At 38.2% G+C, this 18,608-nt stretch overlaps 1 protein-coding gene and 1 long non-coding RNA gene across 5 annotated transcripts in view; both read left to right on the top strand.

Annotated features, from left to right (window-relative positions):
* Nucleotides 1-18,608, top strand: part of LOC133715475 (uncharacterized) — an 89,912-nt gene that overhangs the window by 37,973 nt on the left and 33,331 nt on the right. The gene's annotated exons all lie outside the window — the stretch shown is intronic.
* Nucleotides 5,362-18,608, top strand: part of LOC133713898 (DNA-directed RNA polymerase III subunit 2) — a 29,023-nt gene continuing 15,776 nt past the window's right edge. Inside the window, exons 1-16 of one of the 4 annotated variants that reach the window (XR_009848307.1) lie at nt 5,362-5,556; nt 5,692-5,800; nt 5,907-6,028; nt 7,041-7,133; nt 12,073-12,145; nt 12,238-12,328; nt 12,424-12,476; nt 13,626-13,690; nt 13,774-13,879; nt 13,986-14,096; nt 14,393-14,452; nt 15,383-15,421; nt 15,549-15,599; nt 15,688-15,786; nt 17,097-17,156; nt 17,282-17,374. Coding sequence is in view for 3 of the 4 variants with exons in the window: in XM_062139929.1 (XP_061995913.1) it covers nt 5,501-5,556; nt 5,692-5,800; nt 5,907-6,028; nt 7,041-7,133; nt 12,073-12,145; nt 12,238-12,328; nt 12,424-12,476; nt 13,626-13,690; nt 13,774-13,879; nt 13,986-14,096; nt 14,393-14,452; nt 15,383-15,421; nt 15,549-15,599; nt 15,688-15,786; nt 17,097-17,156; nt 17,282-17,374 (1,281 nt within the window). In the remaining variant the exon portion in view is untranslated. The remainder of the gene's footprint in view (nt 5,557-5,691; nt 5,801-5,906; nt 6,029-7,040; nt 7,134-12,072; nt 12,146-12,237; nt 12,329-12,423; nt 12,477-13,625; nt 13,691-13,773; nt 13,880-13,985; nt 14,097-14,392; nt 14,453-15,382; nt 15,422-15,548; nt 15,600-15,687; nt 15,787-17,096; nt 17,157-17,281; nt 17,375-18,608) is intronic. The other 3 variants (XM_062139929.1, XM_062139928.1, XM_062139930.1) reach the window with 3 other exon arrangements.

Raw genomic sequence — 18,608 nt, 5'->3', positions numbered from 1 at the left:
AATTCTTCCTTAAAATTTTAGAAATTGCTGTAAATTCAGGGAATTTTGTTTTTGTTTTCTATTCCCTCACTAGCCCTAAACTGGGGATAGTTATAGGGAATTTGTTGGAGCAAAAAAGACTCATTTTTCCCTAAAATAGAGAAAAATAAAAATATGGGAAGTTGTTGGAGATGCTCTTATACGACTTCGGCTCTTTTAAAGCCATCGACACCTTTTGCTCTCAACTCAATGCATATTAATTTTTATACACATACTTCGACACATACCTAAACCCTAAAATCACATTTTCACATCTCAACCATTCAATTTTTAGGTCTATATGAGTAGATCACCTCTGTCAATTTTCAGCCAAGTTGATAATCATTAAAGCATTCATAACTGCGATTTAAAATTATAAGCATGAACGATTCAGGTTGGACAGATTCGGTTCGTCCATTGATTTAAACTAGTTTGATACCTTATTGATCATCAATTTGGTTGACAATCGGCAGATTTGATCTATACATTAGAACAAAAAAATGAATGGTCGAAATTCTGAAATGCAATCGAAAAGTGAGTCCCACAAGAAATCCCTTAAAATGACCAAGAAAATGGATCATTTAGTGGAAGGGCTCTATGTATATATATGTGTGTGTGCGCGCACACACACACAAGCCTAATCACCATTAGGAGTAAAATATTTATTTTATATATATATATATATATATATATATATATATATATATATATATATATATATATATATATAGGATAAAGAAAAATACATTATATATATGCATGCAACAATACAATTACCTCAAAGTCAAAGAACAGTAAATATCTCATTTTTGGTGACCATTCCAACTATATTAATTTAATTTTTAGTGTAGAACATCTTTTCAGTATCTTCAACAACGTAAGCTATATTTTAAGTTTTATTTTTTATTTTTTTTAATTTATAAGCTATATTTTAAGTTAAAATAACTAAGAAAAAAAATATAGCTATAGGTTTAATAATTTTTCTCCAACAATATTAGTTATATCAAATGTTTTCTCAAATCATAAATTGCTATATGGAAAAAGGGCAAAGAAAATAGGAGATAGAAATATAACTATGCAAACTTCATAGGCTACCTAGCTATTTACCAAAATTTATATTTAACTCTCACTTAGGTACTCTGTTAGAGATGTTCTTAGTTTATTTCTATAGATCTAATATGGAACATTTTTAGCTTAATCTTTTAAATTTTGATTTATTGTTTGGATCTTGAGTTTATTTATTTATGTCTAGATAATTCTTCCAAAAAAGAAAAATTGAATGCGTACTATGATTAGATGACTCACTTTCAAAGTTCGTCTCCGGTCTGAAAAATCTTAGGTTCGACCTTGTCAATAAAGTAACAAAGAACCTGTTACGTCCCGGACCTCAATTTACCAGTTTTCTAGTCACTTGGACAGTAAATGACAATTACTTTCACTTTTTACCTCGTTTCGAACTTTTAGTGGACTAAAAATTTTCGTTCCTAATTTGAGAAAATTTTCTTCATGAAAGTTGTAGAAGATGTTAAACCTAGTCTGTGGACACATGACACGCTTAAATTGGAGTTCGTATGTGAAAGTATGATAAGAAAACTAAAGTTACTGTTCATGGTAAGTTTGCTATAAAAGGAGGAGTTACTGTGATAAGTTTCCATTTCTGAAAACTTACCCGTCAGTTTTTCTCTCTTCCCCCCCCCCCCCCCCCACTCCCCGACCCCGTCAACTTTCATCGACGATTTCTTCTCCATTCGGCGACGGATTTGAACGCCGCTGGTACCTTTGGAAAGCTCTCACTGTCCTCTTCAATTCTAGGGTGGTTTGGTGGCTCGATTTGAGCAGTGGAAGGTGCAGTAAGGAGAAGAAAAATGCAGCGGCGCCGTTTTTCCTGTTTTGGTCAGAACTCGAGTTTCCTACCACCTCTGGCGACAATACTTAGTGGGTCTTGGAGCTCTTGCAACACACATCAATCCTTCCAAACCTATTGATCCAATTTGAATTGTGGAGCATGAATCGAAGCCTTGAAATTTTAGGGTTTCAAATTTCCTTCTTTTGCTTTCGAGGTAAATTTCGGACTTTTGGCTTTAAATTGAACTTTGTTGTAGTTGTGAATGTTGTTGGGCTTAATGAGAGGAAGATTTTAGCATATGTGTTGATACCACTGTTGGTGGCATGTGGGGGCGCATGGGGGCTGATTTTGGCCTCCAAAATTGGCTGGTTGAATTTCTTGTAACTTATGGGGCATGTTGGTGTGTGTTTTGTAAAGATTGTAGGAGGTTTAGTATTGATTCTGATTTTCCAAAGTTTGATGATTCGATTGTCGATTTATGAGAATTAGAGCCGAATTTCTCTCGGTTCTACTCTAGAATGCTTAAATCGACGAATCGATCATAGTGATGAAGTTTAGGTTGAATACGAGAAGAAATGGAGATGTTGGTTTACAAGGGGTTTCGTTTTAGAATCGTACTTAACTTTCAAATCATTGTTTACGAATTGTAATTTTGTATAGGACGAGGTACTGACCTATCGCTCGACGAGGATCCTTACGCTTGGGTGCCACGTTAGCCGTATACTGTGAGTGGACAAATGATGCATGCGAATATTTTCTAAATTATTGATTTATTTAATTATCATTTTATTTATCGAGCACATTATTTGGTTTTGGATTATAATTTTGGCATTGATTGATTTTCCTTTATGAATTTCGGATATGGGTTTGTTATGCTCGGATTTGAATTTATGATTTATGTTGATTCTCGATGAATTATTTTCGGAGGGGATTTCCGGAATTAAACAGTATATTTTTATTTGTCGATTTTGATATTTTTGAAAGGTTTTCGAGAATGGGATTTTCGAGGAAATTATATTTCATTTGTTAAATCTCGCTTATTTGTTGATGGCGTTGAGAATATTCTTTTGGCTTGTGGGACACGTTGTTGATTTATTTGATTATCATGAGATTTATTGAATACAGTTGTGAACTGTACTCGTGCTCTTATTTGCGAGATTTTGGGGAAGTCTTATTGGTTTTCCGTTTTCATATGATTTTACTCCACCATACCTGGGTCGTTTTATTTTATTGCTAGCTAGCCTATTAGTACTCCTCCCCACTAAGTATGTGTTTGTGGGTGAGTTGAGCAAAGAACCTGGGAGGCTTCCTTACTCATATGGTGATAACTCCTTCCCCATACTCTAATGTTACTTGACTAGCGAGGCTAGTCCGATGTCTCTTGACCAACGGGGCTGGTATGCTGTCATGAGTTTTTGAGCTTGAAGAAATATGTTTTATAAATATTGCGTGCATTGGATTTTTATAAAGGAATAAACGTGGGAAAGTATAAAATCCCTTTTCTTTACAATTACTTATTTTTGTCCACTCATGCTAATATTTTTATGTGCTTTCCCCCTAGGCCCTTCAGTTTCAAATGCCCAGTTTGCAGAGTAGCTAGTTCGACATAGTAGGATTCAGGGCATAGCATCTGCTGCTGTTGTATTTCCTATTGTAGGTTAATTATTGAACCTACTTGCATGTATTTTGATTTCTTTTTTCTCTTTTAGATTGGTCTGATAATTTGTGGGACAAATGTTATAAAGTTTGAGAGTTATATTTGTGTATTTGAAACTTGTTGTATTTCGGATTTCAGTTGTTTATTGTGGAGTTGTTGGAATTTGGGGAGCAGGTTGGCTCCAGGAGAATAAAGTTGGTTTGTTAGAAGTGCAATGTGTTTTCTACAAGTTTTGGGCAGTCCATTTTTAGGGGTGACTTTGCCGAATTTTTGGTAGAGTTATTTCTAAGGCGAGCCCCACAAGGTCACCTCGAATTTCAGGGTGAAATTTGAGGCAGGTCCTGTCATAACCAAATATGCAGGACATTTGTACGTAAAGAGCCACATGTATGGTTTCAGCGTGGTGTTATTGGAGATGTTGACTAGACAACGAGCCCTCGACAACAAAATGGCTGGTGAGCATAATTTGGTGAAGTGGACGAGGCCTTCTCTTCTTAAGAAAAAAGAGCTGAAGAAGATGATGAACCCAAAGCCTGGAGATCAATACTCTATAAAAGGTACGTACCAAGCAGCTAAGCTTATTTACAAGTGCTTAGAATCCTATCTAAAGATAGGCCATCTATGAAAGAAGTTTTGGTAGCTTTAGGAGAAACCAAAAGGTACAAAACTTAATGACAGAAGACAAGAAGAAAGTTCAACACGCCAACACCATTATAACCATCACAAGTCTCCAATTCACCAAAAGAATATGAGGGACTCTTCAGATGTATTCAGAGGTGCCTTTTCTAGGCATCTTGCTGTCATTGGTTATGCGTTACAGAGTGAGGCAGAAGCTTGTAGACCAGGCATGCTTATGGATATTCACTAAAGTTGGAGACATGTCGAGGTGGAAAGTGATTGTGCTCAATTGGTTGCGGCTCTGAATCAACAAGGGGGAGAACTTCTCTGGGGTTAGTCGAATACTGGATGATTAATTGTAAAGATTATACGCTAGGTTTTAATTTTATTCAGGTTCGTTATATCCACCATGAAACAAATGGTGCTGCTCATAGGTTAGAGCACTTTGCCAATCGTAATTATATTATTGATCTTTGTTTAGAGGAAAATCCTGATTTAATTCGGAATGTACTCGACGAGGACCAATGTCAAGTATATAGTAGTGCTTGGGGTTTAAGTTTTATGTCCCATCTGATGCATAATTTATTAATAAACAATACCATGGGCGTGAGGATAAGCCTCCCATCTTGGCTGGGTTCCAAACCCTATTTCAAAATATAGTAGCATTTGGTAGACAAATTGTAGAAAAATCTCTAACCAATAATGTGCCTCACGCTTAGTTTATTTGACACGCTTTTCATGCTCTATCTGGTAGCACATACTTAGTGTGTTGTTATGGGGCATGCGAGACTTGTCATTAAGGCATTTGGTTAAGGCATGAAGGCAAACACATTAGCCTTTCATGAAAAAAGAACAAAAGAATTATAGTTGACATTCTAGAATCTGCATGGTCCATTAAACTTAACCATCATGTTTAGTTAGGTACCTCTCTGAAAAGGTTCCTTAACATTTTAAGGTCCTTTTTGTTTTTGTTTTTTCTTATATTTAATAAAAAATTACAATCTAGGAGCACATAGTAACCTCAACAAACCCGGCCAATAACACTTAAGTGAAGAGTACCACACTCCATTACTCAACTTCACAACCTAAGGCTTTTGCAAGTGTTGGAATGAGCTAATCAAGCGCCATTCTCCACCAATACATTGCAAAAGATAACAAGATGGATGACAGCCCTAACCATATAATGTGCTGAGGTCCCCTTTTTTTTTTTTTTTTTTCAACAAAAAGAACACAGGGTTTTAGAGTAGGAACAGTTTTCTGAGGAGGTTTAAAATCAAAAAAATTTCGTAACCCCCCGAACGTCTTCCCTCTCTCTCTCTCTCTCAACTCGTACCGCAACTCCAGACGAAGCCTTGACGGCCATGGGCGTACCGCAAGACTCCTTGGCGGACCCTCCTAAGAGCAGCAAGAGCCAACGGTATGCTTTTTACTTACTCTCTACATTTCATTTTCTCAGTAACTAGTTCACTTCAGGGTTTGGGGTTTCAAGGTTTTGATCCCAAATTTCTATCTCTCTTTTTTTTTTTTTTTTTTTTTTTTCCATCACAATTAGGTTTCGTAATGGCAAGCAAGTTCATCACATGGACATTGATAAGGAACTCCTCGCCGCCCCAATCAAATCCGCCAAGGACAAATTCGCACTCATTCCCGAGTTTCTAAAGGTTCGAATCCAATACCATTTATATGTTCTTGTGCTAGTTATTGCTCTTCTTGTTGTTGTTGTTGTTTTGTTTGTTGTATATAGGAAATGAAATTTTATTTGTATAGGTGAGAGGGTTGGTAAAGCAGCATTTGGACTCGTTTAATTACTTTGTCAACACTGGAATCAAGAAAATTGTGCGTGCCAATGATCGCATAGTGTCCGGCGTCGATCCAAGCATTTGGCTCAGGTTCACTACTGTTGTTACTTGTTTGACTTTATTTCTCTTTTCTGGTTCGCATTTGCAAGATATTGGTTCCGTTGCGATTGAGCTTGGTAACAATTACGGTTGCGATTAATTTTAGTATCATTTCAGCTAGAGAATACTCAGATGAAATGCATAAATTTCAGTTTCAATTTTCATAACTTTTTAACCCAGCATCGCAAGAGAAGAGTCCCTATCTGTTTAACTTTAGAGTTTTCTATCCTGCATAGATGGGACTGGAACTACATTTTCTACAAGTGAACCATCCCCAGCTTTCTGATCCTTCCGAGATGTTCTATTCGGTATATGATTTGTCGGTGCACATTCTAACTTAAGAGAAGAAAGCTCCTGATCTCCAAATAGTTTGAATTCCTATTAATAAAAAACGAATATGTGATGGAAACAAGGAATCCCAAGACATATGTCAGTGTTATGAGGCTTGATGTGAGCCATAGATATGGAATAGGAAAGTCCAACATCGGAAAAGAGACCCAACAATCTACAATATATTAGCGGGTGACTGACTATTGATAGTACCGAGGCCTTCTGGATACAACCCCAAACCAGAGGTTCACTGGGGCTTGGGCGGTTGGTGGAAGATGGGGACAGTATGGGTGCTATACGTTGCAGCTGGTCATGAGCCATGTAGATCCTTTGCACACGAGGTATTGGCAATTGGAACATAATGATAGTTGGAAAGTCTATGAAGTCGTGGGAAACATGTGCACACAGGAAAGATCCACCCCCAGAACCATATCTGTATTCCCTTCCCCAACACTAAATGAAGAGAGAGGATTAAAACCCTGAGTAGAGTCTTTCCACTTGAATTCTTGTTTATCTACAGTATCATAAGAGGAAAAAAGATTCACTGTTGTGATATAATGCACTGAATGTCAGCCAAGTTAAAATAATTGCGCTCTCTATTTACATCTACATATGTTCTTTAAATTGTTTGGATGGTTCAGGCAGTTTCATATACACTAGTCTTTTTGTGCAGGTTTAATAATATCTATATTGATAAGCCCTCACTGACAACTGATGGTGTCACTACCGAAATCGCTCCCCATACATGTCGTTTATCTGATATGACGTAAGATCAATTAACATTATGATCTCATTTTATTTGTATTGTGTTTTACTTTCTAACTATTGTGGTACAATTTGTGAAATTGTTCTTTTGGTTTGCCCGACATTAAAAATTTAGGATTACAGGACTTGATTGCTCTTAATTTACATTCATTTTCTTTATTTTTTTTTCTCCCTTGTGTTTTGCTTGTATTGCATATACAGATATACCTATGGTGGATCAATCATCTGGAATTTTACTTGTGATAATGTAGAAAGTGATTTTGATTGCCTTTGTTTATACAACTATACAGCTTATATAGCAGCAGATATGCTACTGTTACATAGAGAGAATAAAGTGCATTTACTACAAATATAAAACAGATCCTAAACTGATGCTATTACAGTAATTACACAGTAAAACAGAAACAGTAGTCTAGGTTATGGCTTGATTGTAGCCAATGATTTATTCTCTCTAACATCCCCCCGCAAACTTGACGGTCCTGGATGGACAAGTTTGTGAGTAAGAAGAACATGACGGTGCTTGTGAAGTGGTTTGGTAAGAAGATCAGCTGGCTGATCAATGGATGGTATAAAGCAAACACGATGACTACCAAGAGCCACCTTCTCACGAACATAGTGATAATCAAGTTCAATATGCTTAGTGCGGGCATGGAAAACTGGATTAGAAGCCATATATGTTGCACTAAGGTTAGCACAATGAAGAAGAATAGGAAACTGGATTTGTGCACCCAATTCATAAAGTAGGAAGGCTAACCAAGTGGTCTCGGCACTAGCATGAGAAAGAGCCCTGTATTCAGACTCGGCGCTGGAACGAGCAATGGTAGGCTGCTTTTTGGAACACCAAGAGATCAAGTTAGTGCCGAGATAACAAAGATAGGCAGAGGTAGATCGGCGAGAATCAGGACAACCAGCCCAATCAGCATCTGAATAGGCAGCAAGATGAGTAGGTTGACGTTGTGGACTGAAAAACAAGCCATGATCAAGAGTCCCTTTGATGTAGCGAAGAATACGTTTGGTAGCAATCAGATGCGGTGTGCGAGGGTGACTCATGTACTGAGAAATAGAATTCACTGCAAATGCTATGTCAGGGCGAGTGATTGTCAAATATTGGAGAGAGCCAACAATTTCTCGAAATGTTGTAGGATTGGCAAGAGAGTCTCCTTCGTTGGCAGTAAGGATGACCTTGGCAGCCATGGGTGTGCTAACCGGTTGACTAAGCAGCATATCATGCTTCACAAGTAGATCATGAGCATACTTGAGCTGGCTGATGTGAAGTCCATGATTGTGAGAGGAGACCTGTAAACCAAGGAAGTAATGCAGAGGACCAAGGTCCTTAATATCAAAACCACGACCCAATGCATCAATAAATCCTTGGAGAAGCTGATTGTCACTACCCGTAACCACAATGTCATCAACATACAACAAAAAATATATAGTTTGCACCCCATGACGAAAAATGAATAGAGAAGAGTCTGCCAAACTTTGAACAAAACCAACCGACAATAGGAAAGACGCCATGCGGTGAAACCAAGCACGGGGAGCTTGCTTGAGACCGTAAAGCGCCTTGTTGAGTTTGCAAACGTGAGATGGCCGGGATGGATCAATGAACCCCGGTGGTTGAGTCATATATACATCCTCCTTGAGAAAACCATGGAGAAATGCATTCTTGACGTCTAATTGACGAAGGGACCAGCCTCTAGATACAGCAAGACAAAGCACAATTCGAATAGTGGCAGGTTTAATAACAGGACTGAATGTTTCTTCATAATCAATACCTTGTTGTTGATGAAATCCTTTAGCCACAAGACGGGCTTTGTGACGTTCTATTGTGCCATCTGGATTGTGCTTCACTCGGAACACCCATTTGCAGCTGACCGTATTCTGTGATGGAGAGGAAGGAACTAGGGTCCAAGTGTTGTTTTTCAACAGAGCATTAATTTCATCAGCCATGGCAGCACGCCATACTTGTTGTTTGGATGGATCAGTATAACAGGTAGGTTCAGCAGAATCAAGAGCAGTAATGAGGGCACGAGGAAGCGGGTACTTTACTGTGCCGTCAGTGCGAACTCTTTGCTTAATAGTGCCATCCTGAAGGCGTGTTGTCATGGGATGAACGGCATGAGCTGGTGCTGGAAGTGATGGAGGAACTGGTGGAGGGACAGCGACCGGTGATGGAGGGTCAGCGGCGACCGAAGGAGCGTCATCATTCGGAGGAGGAGCCGAAGTCGCAGGGAGCGCTGGAGGTCGCACCAAGGATGCGGATCGGAAATCTGGGAGTGAGTTTGGAGCAGCTGTGATCGGTGGAGATGCGGTGGTCGGTGTGGGAGGTTGAGATGCTGTCGCCGGGGGAGGAGCGGCTGGCCGAGAGGACTGTGGAGCAGAAGGAGGTGGATCTGGAATCACGGGTTGGCGGCGCTGGTAGGTCCGGATGGGGGCGGGTGTCGGAGAGGCGCCGGTCGCTGGAGGCGGCGACGGAGCGGCTGTGGCGGCTGTGGATGGCGGAGGTGCACTGGATGTGGAAGCGATGCTGGGTGCTGGGTTTTGGGCCGCAAGGTCAGCGACAGAAGAAGGGGGAGGAGAACACGAGTTGTTGTGGATGATAGTAGGAGATGGGATCAGCTCATCATGTGGATTTGGGCCAGGTGTGTTGGGCTGTGAGTGATGAATACTCGGGCTGGATAATAGGGTGAATTCCAATGAGCCAGATTCTGAAACTGATGGTACCTGAAAATTCTTGTAGGGAAAAATTGTTTCGTTAAAAATAACATGCCTAGAGACATAGACACGACCAGTGGTTGGATCGAGGCAACGGTAACCTTTGTGTTGAGGACTGTAACCTAAAAACACACACTCAATACTACGACTGGAGAGTTTATCAGAGACATAAGACCCAAGGTGAGGAAAACAAGAGCAACCAAAAACTCGTAGAGATGAGTAGGAAGGCGGACTACCATAAAGACGGTTGTGGGGGGTATCCCAATTGAGAGTGGGTGTGGGAAGGAGATTAATAAGATAAACTGAGGTCAAAACTGCTTCGACCCAAAGATTATGAGGAGCACCGGAGGTAAGGAGAAGACTACGACTCATTGTGGCAATATGGCGATGTTTGCGCTCGGCAAGTCCATTCTGCTGAGGTGTATGGGGGCAAGAAAATCTCTGTTGAATTCCCAAGGATTGACAATAAAGAGAGAAAGCATTATTAACATATTCAGTCCCATTGTCACTTTGAAGAAACTTGATGGTTGTGTGAAAGAGATTTTGAATCATGGCAACCAAAGTTTGAAAATGGGTAAGAACTTCATTTTTGCGACGCATGGGGTAAAGCCAAGTATAGCGGGAAAAATCATCAGTAAAGAGAACATAATATTTATAGCCACTAACAGAGAAAGTAGATGATGCCCATACATCACTATGAATAATATAAAATGGAGAAGTCGCAGACTCGTGATTAGAAGGAAAGGGCAATTTATGAGATTTGCTAAGGGCACACTCGCGACAAAAAGTACGAAAAGACAACTTTGAACCTAGGGAAGAACCTAAACGAGACAAAACAGCAGAGGACGGATGACCGAGGCGATTGTGCCAGATGGAGGAGTGAATAGATGCAAGAGCTTGAGGAGTGGTGGAGACGCTAGACAGATTGAGCGGATATAGGCCCTCTGTACAGGGACCTTGAAACAAGAGACGACCAGAAAGTAAGCAATAAATTTGATAAAAATCAGGAGCAAAAAGAAAACAAACTTTATTATCCTTAGTGAAGCGAGCAATGGATAGGAGATTTTTACGAATAGATGGAATACGAAAGACATTTTGTAAGGAAAAATGGGAGGAGCCCAAGGAGAAAGGAAGAGTACCAGTATGAGAAATGGGCATTGAGTCCCCATTTCCCATAAAAACGGAATGGGGACCATTGTATGAGTGAGGATTATTGACAGTCAAGGCGGTCATGTGATGGGTAGCTCCTGTATCCAGGTACCATGTGGGATCAGCAGCGGAGTGAGCACCAGCAAACGGTGCAGCAGAGGATGGTCCAGAGAACCGGTGAGGGCAGTGATGCAGCCCATGATGGCTTGTGTGGCAATGTGGACACCAAGCTGGGGATGGGGGAGGGCTGGCAGCCCAAGAGGGAGAGGTGTAAGGGCCATAGGAATACGCGATCTGCGGAGACTGCTGCAGCTGGAAATGACGACCGTGGTTGATTTGACGAAGCCAAGTGAGGTAGTCGGTGTCATTAAGCGTGGGGAATGGGGCAGTAGCTTGGGAGGGAGCAGAAGAGGTAGGAAAGGCAGCCATGGGGAAACAGTAGAGCAGATGGTGGGAAAAGGGAGCTGCTGCTGCAGGATTAAGGTATGATACCTAAAGGAAGATGTAGGAAAATTGGAAAAGGAAGAAGGAGAACACTGGAAGATGTAGACACAAGAAGAGAAGAAAGAACAGGTAAGGATTCTAGGCTGATACCATGTAGAAAGTGATTTTGATTGCCTTTGTTTATACAACTATACAGCTTATATAGCAGCAGATATGCTACTGTTACATAGAGAGAATAAAGTGCATTTACTACAAATATAAAACAGATCCTAAACTGATGCTATTACAGTAATTACACAGGAAAACAGAAACAGTAGTCTAGGTTATGGCTTGATTGTAGCCAATGATTTATTCTCTCTAACAGATAAAAAAGTATAAAAAACTTTGATGAGTAGATGTTGACGTTAGAGATTAGAATTCGTGCATTTTTGGCAGTCATGTTTGGTTTAGGCCAAGTTGTGAAATCCTTGCTGCAAGTTGTGAAATCCTTGCTGCATGTTGTGTATTTTGATCAATGATGTTGGATTTCTAAAATTTCAGATTGCAATTGTTTATATTATTTTCTCATGTAATTTAAAGGATAGGAGTTACTCTTTTTATTGAGAGAAATTGTGCTTTATTCTGAATTGTAGGTATTCTGCTCCAATAAGAGTCGATGTAGAGTACGTTGAAGGAAGTCACGATCAAAAGAGGATAGTGACCAGGGTAATTATAAGTTATTATGGGACAGATATGCTTGGCAGAGTGTATTTGGATATATGATAGAGATTTTATTTATTTATCTTTTAAATATGTAGAAAGCTGTCGAAATTGCAAGAATGCCTATTATGTTACGGAGTTGCTGCTGTACCTTATATGGAAAAACGGAATCCGAACTTGCAATTCTTGGTTTGTCCAGAACAAGATAATATCAAGTTTTCCCTCCTCATTTTTCACGTTCATGGTATGTTGATCTCTTCTAACATGAATGTGAATGTCTGTAGGTGAGTGCCCACTTGATCCTGGAGGGTATTTTATCATCAAAGGGAATGAGAAGGTAATATCCTGGCACTATTGCTATCAATACATATAGTTGAGAGTTCTGTAAATAACTGAGATTCATGAACTTTTTTTGTTTTCCATCTTTGAGATATTTTGTCAGCATACAATGTTGAGCCATCTTACATTTTGCGTTTGCATAAGCATGTTTGCATTTGCTCTTACTTTCTAACTTTTTGCTATTTGCATATGTCTTGGCCATTAAAAACACAGAATTGTACTGCCGCTAAGATTCGTCGGCACTCATTTTTGGCTATTGATTTCTTGCGTTTACAAGTTTCTTAGTTCCTAACATACAAAAATAATTTTAGTAATTTAATATGAAGATATACAAGCATGTTTTTAGTTTTGTAGGTTCACATCAGAAAGAACATTAGGAAGAGAAAAATAGGTCAAAAGCAATTGCACTGCCAAAAAAGAAAAAAAAACAAAAACCCTAGCTAAGACAAACTTTGATGTACAGCTGCCTTCTGATATACAAAATAGAAGAAAGACTGTAGTATTTGAGAGATGTATGAAAGCCATATGCAGTCCAACAGTGTTTCCAATGAGTTGTTTGTTAAACCTTTCAAACTGCTGCTTATGCCATAGGCAGACGAGTAACAACCTGGCGAACTGAAACATCTTGAGAGCCAGATCCACAGAAACAGAATCCCATAAAAATCACCCGAACCTCACTCTCTCCCAAAGATCCTCCGCTCTTCACATGTCCAATTTCCTTCCGTCCAGAGAACCTGAGTCAAAGCCAATACACTGAATAGTTAAAGAACTTTGGCATTCTTCCCTTTGCCAAAACAATCCCTTTATACTTAATAGAGGAAGACTTCCTGATGAGATTACCCAAGTCACCCCTGCCTTCCTAATGAACTTCTGCCACAAAGATAAAGCAACTGAACAACACATTAAAACATGATCGATGTGTGAAAAAAATTCCCAGCAACTAGAGTTTCCAGCATTATTTTTTTCTGGCTTAACAAGTTGTAGCAGTCTATTTGCAGTCACATAGAAAAACACTCCATTCATATATGACTTTAAATTTTTAGTCATTTTGGCCTAAAATGACTTAAAAATTTTCTTATACTCTCTCCCTCTCCCCCAGAAGGTTTAAGTTATTTAGCATATAATGACATAACTCAATCCCTTCCAGGTGCTTTTGATACAAGAACAGCTTTCAAAAAACAGGATTATCATTGACATGGATAAGAAGGGAAAGTGAGTGGTTCTTTCTTGTTCAGTGTATTGCGTCAAAATCTATTGATTTAACTTATATTTATGTCTGCTTTCATTTTGTTCAGCGTAAATGCTTCTGTTACAAGCAGTTCAGAGACAATTAAAAGCAAGACTGTAATTCAGATGGAAAAACAGAAGATCTATTTGGATCTTAATCAATTTTCCAAAAAGGTCTTCATGTCACACATTTTATTTCAAAGGATTAAATTTTTACTCCTGTATCCTGGAACTGTCATATCTCACTTTAGTTTATATACCTTTTTCAAATTTTTTGTAGATTCCGATTATGGTGGTCATGAAGGCTATGGGAATGACTAGTGATCAAGAAGTTGTACAGATGGTTGGAAGAGATCCTCGATATGGTGCCCTGCTCATGCCATCTATTGAGGTAAATACTGACTGTCAAGAATTTTAAGTTTTTTTTATTTATTCTTCTGACTAAAAATAGTATTTCTTCTCAATAAGAGAACGGAACACACAGCTGCCCTCCAATCAAAATAACTATTAGAAACCACAAAAATGTTTTTCTGCTCTAACCAAAGGCCAAAAAGCTGCGGCAAAATCTGCTCAAATTTTAATCTTCAACGTCATTATTTCTTAGACCACAGACTAGCATTATACGCCCCTTTAATTACTTATCTGGCGACCATTGCTGACCCTCTGAGGATGTTGCTTTAATTTTAGGAATGCGCAAAGGAAGGTATATATACAAAAGAGCAAGCACTGCTGTATCTCGAATCAAAGGTGGGTATCCTTGATTTTTTATTTTATTTTTTATAATTATTTTAATTATGAATCTTGAAGGAGATTCCAGATATTGAGTGCTTAGTGTTAAAAATATCCTTCTAAATTGTGGCCTTGCAATTAACCTGGGTGTCACTTATATTAATCAACATTACTTAGACTATAGTTTCAGAAAAAAAAAAAAAAAAAAGACGGGTGGATATTTTAAGTATTGTTGCTGAAAGAAATAGGCGAACTCAAATGTAAGGATATGTCAACCAATATATCATAAATGAAAAATTATCTGCCAATACGTTTTAAGTGATAATTTGTTCATGATCTTAGTGACACATTCAACATTGGGGTACATACTATAAATGACAAGTCCATCTACATTCAAAGAGTTCCTATGTTATTGAAAACTGAAAAGTCAATGCTGCATCCTTCTACTAACATATTATATTGTAGTCATATGACACAAGGCAGGTGTAGGTCTTTTGGGAATGAATTTAATAGAAAAACAATAAACAGAGAACTGCTGGGAGTTATAAAGTATTCCTGTAGGATCAAAAACCATTTAGAATGTTGATCATGTCTACATTTTAGGGAGTGAGTGTAGATCATGTCTTTGTGAAGTTTCTTCTCATTTGTGGAAGTGGATAGCTGCTGGGTTGAGTTGGGAGATCCCAGCAAAGAGTATTGCTCTATTTTGCAAGGAGTACTGATTTTGGGAAAGGTGAGAAGGGCTAAAGTTCTTTGAGGTTTCAGCATGCTAGTTGTCATTTGGGTGATTTGGATGGAAAGAAATGGAAGAAGTTTTGAACATTTCAGAGGCGAAGGTCTGGAGGAGCTTTGGATTAGAGTGGATCAATTGCTGTAATTACAGTACACTTCCCACTATAAAATGGGAATCAATTGCTTATTTAAGTTGCTTGTTTTTTGTTTTTGCAGGTGAAGAGGTCCATGTTTGATCGTCCTTCATCCGATAATGTACTCCCTCCCTATGTTTCTGATATGTATAAATGTTCCTTTCTTATCTTTTCTTGAAAACATGTCAACAAGGAAAAATACTATTTCTTTAGTTTCTTAATTGGAACGTCCTTTCATATTCTTATAGGACTGTAAAGTAATGGCAGTTCTTCGAGATATATTTATTGCTAATGTTCCGGTAAGCTCTCTCTGTCTCTCTCTCAATTAAGATACTTTTATCATGCATCTGGTGTTCTCTTAATTTTAGATTCTTTTTGTCTCCTTAGGTATGCCGGTCCAATTTTCGTCCAAAATGCATATATGTTGCTGTCATGTTGAGGCGCATAATGGATGCAATTTTAAACAAGGATGCGATGGATGACAAGGTTGTTATTGCATTCCAAATCATCTTCTGTTCCTTTTCATAAGTAAACTAATTTGGTCATTATATATTGCCAACTTAGAAAGGAGGAAATTCATCTCCTTGCGTAAGTTCAAGTCATCCAGGCTAGCAAGAGGGTCTTTTTTTTTTTTTTTTTTCATGAAAGTTATGCAGAAAATCCTTCTATGTTAGTGGATAATCTGTTTGGTTCTAAACCAGTGCTAGGAAAAGTGTTATCCAGAATGTTTCATCTTAATAAATGTGACTTCTTTGTGATTAAAGAAAAATGAAGCCCTATTTTTGCCTCTCTCCTAATAGGTGCATATTGTCTTAAGGGGGAGGTGTGATGATCACATGCTTCTATGTTTTTTTTGTTTTTTTTTTTTGTTTTTGTTTTTTTCTTACTAACAACTTGGGGGATATATTATTTTTGGAGGTTGGTGTTTTGAGGACTGCTTTTCCTTCCTTATATCATCATTGGGTGTTGTGGAAAGGGAATTAAGCTAGAATCATATGGGGTTGTTAAACACTTGCAGTTTCTGAGTTCTGGTCAGCGGACAGCTCCTTGGGCAAATTAGAGAATCCTCGATGATTTTCAGGGGAATGGTGTGAAGGAGCTTTGGGAAAGTTAGAGTTTGGACATCTCCTTGGCTCTTGGTTGCTGCAGAATTTATGGATCTACTATTTCTCCTATTTTATCTACTTTGGAGGGCAGTTGTCCAAGTCTGTCCTCCATATTGTATAATGGGAAGACAGTAGGTAGCTAGTGTTTCTCCTGTTCATAGTTTTGTTATGACAGAAACAAAATTTCTGTTTTTTTATAGATTAGGTGTTTTTACTTGTGTGGATTTATTCACAGTTTGTAGTCTCTGAGGTGAGTTTAATGAAGTCTTTTTCTTTCCATAACCAAAAAATAAAAATAAAAAGAAAAAGAAAAAGAAAAAGAAAAAGAAAAAGAAAAGCATATATATGGTCACCTGGTCTTGCGCCAGCCCTTTGTGGGTGTATAATTTATACAAGTTTTTTCCTTTTATTTTTGAAAGATAAAATTTTGATTTGTTTACCTCGTAAGAAAAAGTAATGTGAGTTCTCTATTCCCTACCATGTACTTCGAAACGCCAAGGCATCCTTGAGGGGTGATAAAACCACTTCTGTTTCTATCATACATGTCTTATTAGACATGGGATATCAACTCTACTAAAACTTAATTATGTGGTGCGTCTGTTGATTGTGATGCTTAACTGTGCTTGGAGGGCAGGTTTGTGTGTGGTATTTTGAGATTCTGGAAAGTGATTTTCTCACCTTTGATTATAGGATTATGTTGGGAACAAGCGGCTTGAGCTATCTGGGCAATCTATTTCTCTTCTGTTTGAGGTATTTTATGCTCTTGTTTTAGAAATGCCTTTTAGTTTCTTACACCATGGGGTTATCCCCTCATTGTTATTGGCTTTTAAAATAGCTAATTCTTTTTGTTCTTCCTCCATTTATTATTTTCTTAGGATCTGTTCAAGACAATGATCTCTGAAGTTAGGAAGACTGTAGACAATATATTAACAAAGCCTAGCAGGTCTAGTCGTTTTGACTTGGCTCAGGTATCTTCTAAAATTACTATTATAGTCGGGAAATTTTCCAGATGTGTTTTCTTTTGTTCATCTGTATAATATCCATTGTTAATTAGGTATCATGGTGTTTCATTGTGAAGTAGATAAAACTTTCCTGAATAAGTGGAAGAAATTTGAGTTAAAGTACTTTATCAATAAGGGGAAGGAGGTGGAGCAGTTATGGTTATCATTCAAGATGCCATACAAAATACAAAACCACAGTTTCATACGATACCACACATGAAAATTTATGTAACAAAAACGTTCAAATTATGGAGCAGAAGCAAACGGCCTCAATTTATTTCTGCAAATGAAAATAGAGCAGTGGTTCCTTTGCTGATGTAGAAGAAGAGTTCAAGGTTTTAAGATGCAAGAAAATGCCTAAAATACCCTCCAGATATATCTAATTTGCTCAGATCAAACTTTTTCTACTTCAGGAACAAGTATAAAGAAAGTGATTACTTTGAAGCTTCATCAATCTTTCTATTAATTAGTAATTACAATCTTTCTATATAATCTTTAAAATATACTTTTCTATTATGATCTTATGACTTCATATTATATCCAAATTGTCAACAGCTAAGAAAAGTCAAAGGACCCATTATTAACGTATCGGACACATCTGTATATGATACAGCAGCACTTTTTTTTTTTGGCATAATAATGCATCACAGTATTTGCTTTACCTATCAAAATTTGTTATCAGAAACTCTTAAGATTATCGAACTTCTCTGGCATCTGCTGCTCCATCAAAAGTTTGTACCCAACTCTTAAAATCTACATCTAAATAATTGAACCGACTCCTGGGAACCACTCGTATCTCGCAATGATTGTGTGGTTTGATTCTTGGTCTGGGTCAGGGGGTGGTGGATTAAAAGGGTTTGACAATGGTGGTTGTTAGATGCGATGGTGACTGTGGTCGTTTTGGAGTTGTATACTATTGGGCTACCTTTGAAAATTCTAATGCTGAATTCTAGTAGGCGAGATTGAAGAATATGGTATTTGGAGTCTTCCAGAGCTTTCTTGCAAGTCTTAAAAATAAAAAATAAAAAATAAAAAAACAACAAATGAATAATCTCTCTCTGGCCCTTTGTTCAATTTGGTAGCAACTGTACCTACCAAGGTATGGGTCTATAGCTTAGGGAAGGATGGACACTGGTGACTTGGCTTAGAGGAGACAGCCTTCTAGGTGCCTCTCTTCCCAATGGTGCATTGTGTGTAACCC

This window comes from Rosa rugosa, chromosome 6 (assembly GCF_958449725.1).
Source record: "Rosa rugosa chromosome 6, drRosRugo1.1, whole genome shotgun sequence".
NCBI classification, from domain to species: Eukaryota; Viridiplantae; Streptophyta; class Magnoliopsida; order Rosales; family Rosaceae; genus Rosa; species Rosa rugosa.
This window is presented reverse-complemented; position numbering and strand designations above follow the sequence as displayed.